The following is a 6590-nucleotide window of genomic DNA, read 5'->3' on the forward strand; positions in this document are numbered from 1 at the left end:
TGACTGGCCTCCCTCCTGGGCTTGTGCCACTTCCACTGATAACCCAGGAGCTTGGCTGGTTCGCAAGTGGCCTGGGAGGGAGTGGGTGTGCCTTGTTTGGAATAGCAGAAGAGGCTGCTGATTGGCTTCGCCAGAGGCTGAAGTAGGGTTCCCATTTGCCCGCTTATGGTGGGAGACCTCCAGCCAGTTGCCGTCCTTAGCCGCCGATGCTCAGCTGATCGGCAAGTGGAAATTGGGGCCGGACCAGGCACGACTCTCCTGGGGAGAACAAAACTAGAAAGAGAAACAAGGCCTGATCGACTTACAGGAAGTTCTGATCACAGAGTTCCTGACGATTCCTAGAATGACCCGGAAGTGACCAAGGTGTCTCTAACAATCACCAGAAACTCTATAGTAATCTTACCATAGGGTTTCCTGGGATGCTGTCTTGTCCCCCACAATCCTCCCGCTAGTTGTCAGGCACTACCTGGCAACCTTAGGCCGAGGCCTCCAAACAAATCACTCCAGCGTTGTTAACCATCGAGTTTTGCCCCAAATACCAGTGTGTCGCCATGCAATGTCCCCAGTGTGATGACATCATTTCCATGTGACGTCATCATGCTGGGGAGTCGCGCCAGGTTGTGGCAGTCAGGGGTGGGCAGAAGCCCATGAAATTGGAACTCCCCCGCCCCCCGCTCCCACCTGGGGGCTAGCAACTCTAATCGGAAAGCCAGGGTTTCTGCGCAGAGGCAGGCAACGGCAAACCACCTCTGAACGCCTCTGGCCTTGAAAACCCCATGAGGGGTCACCTTAAGTCGGCTGAGATGACAACAAAAAAAAAAAGTAGATATAGATAAATTTTCTTTCCATTCAAGAGAGCAGCTTTAATTACCTAGCTGCCACAGGTTCATTTCGAGTCATCTTCCCAGCTCCTTTCATCTGACAAAACTGGATCCTTTTCAATTAAAAAAAAAAAAAAGATCGAAAGAGAGACAAAACGAAGACGGGGCCCGGCCAGAACACTCTCCAGGTATTTCCTGTTTTCGTCTCGTCCGTGCTCTAAAGGGGTCCTATCAAGGGGGCGAGGAGCGCTGTGGCGGGGGGAAGCTTCAGGGGAAGGGAGAGAGGGTGGGTCTCACACTCACTGATGCGTTCAGAACTAAGACCAATTTCACACAAGAGCTGCACCACGGTCGCAACTCCCTTTGCCCCACTTTTATCGGTCAATTTCCCACTCGAAGACGCGTGGCCACATTTTGACCCGCGGCCTCGCCCAATTTTCCCCGTGGTTTCGTGATCCTGTTTTTTCAGGATCACGAAACCGCGGGGAAAATCAGGAGAACCTGTAAGGAGCAGGGAGTCATTTAAATGTCTCCCTGCGCCTTCCACGGCCCGCCTGCAAAAGCGGGTGAGCCAGGGGAGGCCCTGGAAGGTGCGGGCAGGCATTTAAATGCCTCCCCGTGCCTTCCCCTTGCCCAGCAAAGGGATTCCCCAAATGGATGTCGAATATACAGCATCCATTCAGGGAATCCCTGTTCGTCCAGCCGAATCCGATTAGAGAATCTGATTCGGCTTTAAGCAGGCCTGAATAATGCCGAATAGGCATTATTCGGGTTTTTTTCCCCATTTCGTCCGAACCGAATGCACATCCCTAATGTTCTCTTGCAATGGTTAGTGATGGAGAAAGAAAACGAGGTGAGAATCCAGCCATTGAGAGGCTCTTGCCAAGGGACACTGGCTTTACTATTTGTACAGTTTAACTTGTCCCACCGCGTAGCACAAGGGCACATGCATTCGGATCTACCTGAGCCAAAAATATACCCGAAAAATACCTTATCAGTGCCATGTGATGGGTTTCCAGCGTTGCCTGTGTTTTTGAAGCAATTTTCTAGGTCCTTATAGTTCCATTAACACATCTTTCCCCCCCTCCCCCTCTCCCCCGCAGAACCTTTGGTTTGCAAATCCTGGAGGAAGCAACAGCATGCCCAGCAGAACCCACAGTTCGGTCCAGAGAACCCGCTCGCTGCCGGTCCACACTTCTCCGCAAACGATGCTCATGTTTCAGCAACCAGGTAGGCCCCGCCCCATTTCTTCCCTTTCCTGATGGTAACCTTCTCTTCAAACACAGGACTGATAACCAAATGGAAGGCCTGTTAGCGTTTTGTTATTCAGACGTGCCGTAAGTAAGGTTTGTTTTAGGCGTACTCTTAAAACCGCCAAGTTGGAGGCTTGTGATGAAGTCCATCCCCATAGTTGTCGGGATCTGTATGCTTTTTATACGCACCCTCTGATCTCTGCACGCACCGTGCCAGAAGGCAGCAGTGTTACATGCTGGCGTTTCTAGAAGGAACAACCCTTGTAGGAAATGCATTCTGGGCATTCGATCTTTACAATACAGTTTTCCTAAATGCAAGGATACAGAACGTATTTTATTCATTCAAATAGTCCTTGACCCCAGATCCTGTTGGATTACTCCTATTTTACATAGACATCTCCTCCCTATGGAACCTTGGGTGATAACCATACTGCTAGCAAATGAGGACCCTGAAACGACTCGCTCGGTGGCAAAATACCCTGTTTCCCCGAAAATACGACCTACCCAAAAAATAAGCCCTAGCAGGATTTCTATGCATTTGTGGTATAAGCCCTAGTGTGTCTTCTTGAGATAAAATAAATATAAGACAGTGTCTTATTTTCGGGGAAACACAGTATCTATCGATAGTGCTATTTCTAAAGTGGCTTTGAAATGCTGTAGGCAGTTTTATGTTTACAGATTTTAAAATTCTAAAACTAATGTCCATAATATCATGGGATTTTATAGAATTTGTGGAAGCTTATAAAATGTTGTCTATTAATATTGTTTATGAGTATGTTTATTAGTTTTTAGTGTAAAAATGTCTGGTCTAGATTATTTTGTAATTATATGTAATGCATTTTATAGTAGCTGTTTGTACGTTTGGCTTAAGACCTCTGGCCATTGAAGCTAATAAATGAAAGGAAAGAGAGTTCAAATAGTCCTGCACTCCTATCATCTATCTAACTCTGAACTTGGCCCACAGAGCAAAGGTTGAAAAACCCACACAGTGGGGCCAGGTACGGTGAATGACAATAGCGGGTGAATAACAAAAGCAGCCACCCCCCCCCCCCCCCAAACACCTCATCCAATCACGCCTACTATTGTCATTCACCTGATATTGTCCTTTGGCGTCTGGAATCACTCTACTCTCCAGCATATAAGGACAGATGGACTCAAATCCTAGCCTCTGTCCGAGGAAGTGAGCTGTGACTCACAAAAGCTCATGTCTTGCCCGGCCACAAGTTGTGAGTCTTCAAGGTGCTCCTGGACTCTTGCTCTTTTCTACTGCTACAGACAGACCCAACACGGTGACCCATCTTGATCGATCTCTACAAAAATTAGCATTTCTTTATTTACTTCATTTAACCCCACCTTTCTACTCAACGGGCCCCCGAAGTGGCTTACACCATCCTCCTCCTCTTTCCGTTTCGTGTAGTAGTTAGGAGCCAGTTTGGTGTAGCGGTTAGGAGCGCAGACTCTAATCTGGGAAGACCGGGTTTGATTCCCCTCTCCTCTACATGCAGCTGCTGGCGTGACCTTGGATCAGTCACAAGTTCTCTCAGAGCTGTTCTCTCAAGGGCAGTCCTCGAAAGAGCCCTCTCAGGCCCACCTACCTCACAGGGTTTCTGTTGTGGGGAGGGGAAGGGAAAGGAGATTGTAAGCTGCTCTGAGACTCCTTCGGGTAGTGGAGGGCCATGGGGTATGAATCCAATCTCTTCTTCTTCTTCTTTTACCTCACAGAGTGTCTGTTGTGGGGAGGGGAAGGGAAAGGAGTTTGTAAGCCACTCTGAGACTCCTTTGGGTAGTGAAGGGTGGGGTATAAATCCAATCTCTTCTTCTTCTTTTACCTCACAGGGTGTCTGTTGTGGGGAGGGGAAGGGGAAGGAGTTTGTGAGCCGCTCTGAGACCCCTTTGGGTAGGGAAGGGTGGGGTATAAATCCAATCTCTTCTTCTTCTACCTCACAGGGTGTCTGTTGTGGGGAGGGGAAGGGAAAAGAGATTGTAATCTGCTCTGAGACTCCTTCGGGTAGTGGAGGGCGGGGTATGAATCCAATCTTTTCTCTTCTTCTTGATCTTCTTCTTCTTCTTCTTCCATTGTTGCCTCAAAATAACCCTGTGAGGCAGGTTAGGCTGACAGAGTGTGACTGGCCCAAGGTCACCCACCGTTTCCATGGCACAAGTGGAGATGCAAACCCGGCTCTTCTGGATCCTAGTTCAACACTCTTAACCACTATGCCACATTGGCTCTCAGAAAGCTCGTTAAAGAAAAACCCTTGCATCTCAAGTATGAACAGGTGCCAGCTGGCTGCAAGCCAAGTCGTGCCCGCTCGGAGTCTGCCAAGGGAGGAGGAGATTTTAACACTTGTCAGATTAGCTGGCATGATTCTGAACAAGAGGGGTCACTGTGGGGAGACGGGCTGTGGATCGGTGCCCAGGCATCCAGGTGTGGATGATCTGCCTCTTCGACAGTGGTGAAATCAAACGGCTACACTACATCGAAGAAAGCGTGAGGCCGCGCCTTAGAAATCTGGCGCTTGAAAACCCACCCGCCAAGTTTGTTTTCAAAACTGTGGGTGTGCCCACGGTCCACAGACACTGGGAAATCCCACCTCGCATTCTTCGAACATAGATTTTGGTGCAGTGCGGAGCAGTGGTCCCCATCCTGGTTCTCTTGGGGGCCAGAGCACCCACTGACTCCTTTGACTCCAGTCTGGTGTCGTGGTTAAGTGCGCGGACTCTAATTTGGGAGAACCGGGTTTGATTCCCCACTCCTCCACTTGCACCTGGCTGGATGACCTCGGGCAAGCTGTAGCTCTGGCACAGCTGTCCTTGAAAAAGAGCAGTTTCTGTCAAGAGCTCTCTCAGCCCCACCCGCCTCACAGGGTGTCTGTTGTGGGGAGGAGGAGGGAAAGGAGTTTGTAAGCTGCTCTGAGACGCCCTTGGGTAGTGAAGGGCGGGGTATGAATCCAATCTCCTCTTCTTCTTCAAGAGCAGTTTCTGTCAGAGCTCTCTCAGCCCCACGTCCCTCTCAGGATGTCTGTTGTGGGGAGGGGAAGGGAAAGGAGTTTGTAAGCTGCTCTGAGACTCCTTCGGGTAGTGAAGGGCGGGGTATAAATCCAATCTCTTCTTGTTCTTCTATTGTATGTCAAGCAGGTGCTCTGACACCCAGTTTGGCTGGGTGACCTTGGGCAAGCCGTAGTTCTGACAAGAGCTGTCCTCGAAAAAGAGCCGTTTGTGTCAGAGCTCTCTCAGCCCCACCCACCTCACAGGGTGTCTGTTGTGGGGAGGGGAGGGGAAAGGAGTTTGTGAGCCGCTCTGAGACTCCTTTGGGTAGTGAAGGGCGGTGTATAAATCCAATCTCCTCCTCCTCCTGTATACCACCAAGGTCACGGTGAGTCTTTCAAAAGCATTCCCATGAGCCCTTGGGAATCATGCAAATTAATATATTCATGGGGAATGCTTTTGAAAGACTCACCAGGAGCTGTTTCCACCCCCCCCCCCAAAAATGGACATGTTCACTCTCCCGCCCCTTAAAAGGAAGGGCTAGAAACAGGCTCGGAGCCCTCCCCCTTTAAAGACAGGCATTCAGATTAATTTAATTAACTGTAACTTAACTGCCCCCTTAAAAATTTAAATGCCCCCCGAACAACAACACAAAGTCCTGGCGAATGGCCTGCTGCCACATCAGTGTCGTTCGGTTGGCCTCAAGTGTTCCCTTTCATTGTCTCCACAGAGTTCCAGATACCGGTGGCAGAACCCGACATTAATAACAGGCTGGAGTCCTTGTGCCTCAGTATGACCGAACACGCCCTGGGTGGTAAGTGGCAGGCTTTACTTTCCCCCCCTTGGTCCGCCTGCGGCCCTGACCTGTTTTCCTGTGGACCTTTGCCTAGTTGGCCTCACAAGGCTCTTGGGAGAAAGAGGGTAAGCTGCCTGGGGGTTCCTGTTGAGGAGAAAAGCAGGGTGTGGGGATGGATGGATGATAGATAGATGACAAGATAAATGACAGACAGACAGACAGACAGACAGACAGACAGACAGACAGACAGACAGACAGACAGACAGACAGACAGACAGACAGACAGACAGACAGACAGACAGACAGACAGACAGACAGACAGACAGACAGACAGACAGACAGACAGACAGACAGACAGACAGACAGACAGACAGACAGACAGACAGACAGACAGACAGACAGACAGACAGACAGACAGACAGACAGACAGACAGACAGACAGACAGACAGACAGACAGACAGACAGACAGACAGACAGACAGACAGACAGACAGACAGACAGACAGACAGACAGACAGACAGACAGACAGACAGACAGACAGACAGACAGACAGACAGACAGACAGACAGACAGACAGACAGACAGACAGACAGACAGACAGACAGACAGACAGACAGACAGACAGACAGACAGACAGACAGACAGACAGACAGACAGACAGACAGACAGACAGACAGACAGACAGACAGACAGACAGACAGACAGACAGACAGACAGACAGACAGACAGACAGA

The 6590-nt window shown here is 49.8% G+C and overlaps 1 protein-coding gene across 2 annotated transcripts in view; it reads left to right on the forward strand.

The window, feature by feature from the left end:
* The window catches only part of SAMD4A (sterile alpha motif domain containing 4A), a 213297-nt gene that overhangs the window by 201065 nt on the left and 5642 nt on the right, over positions 1 to 6590 (forward strand). For both annotated transcript variants that reach the window (XM_015407504.1, XM_015407505.1), the window contains 2 exons: positions 1925 to 2051; positions 5790 to 5873. In XM_015407504.1, the coding sequence (XP_015262990.1) occupies positions 1925 to 2051; positions 5790 to 5873 (211 nt within the window). The remainder of the gene's footprint in view (positions 1 to 1924; positions 2052 to 5789; positions 5874 to 6590) is intronic.

The sequence above is a fragment of the Gekko japonicus genome, unplaced genomic scaffold (assembly GCF_001447785.1).
Source record: "Gekko japonicus isolate JY-2015 unplaced genomic scaffold, Gekko_japonicus_V1.1 scaffold790, whole genome shotgun sequence".
Taxonomy (NCBI): Eukaryota; Metazoa; Chordata; class Lepidosauria; order Squamata; family Gekkonidae; genus Gekko; species Gekko japonicus.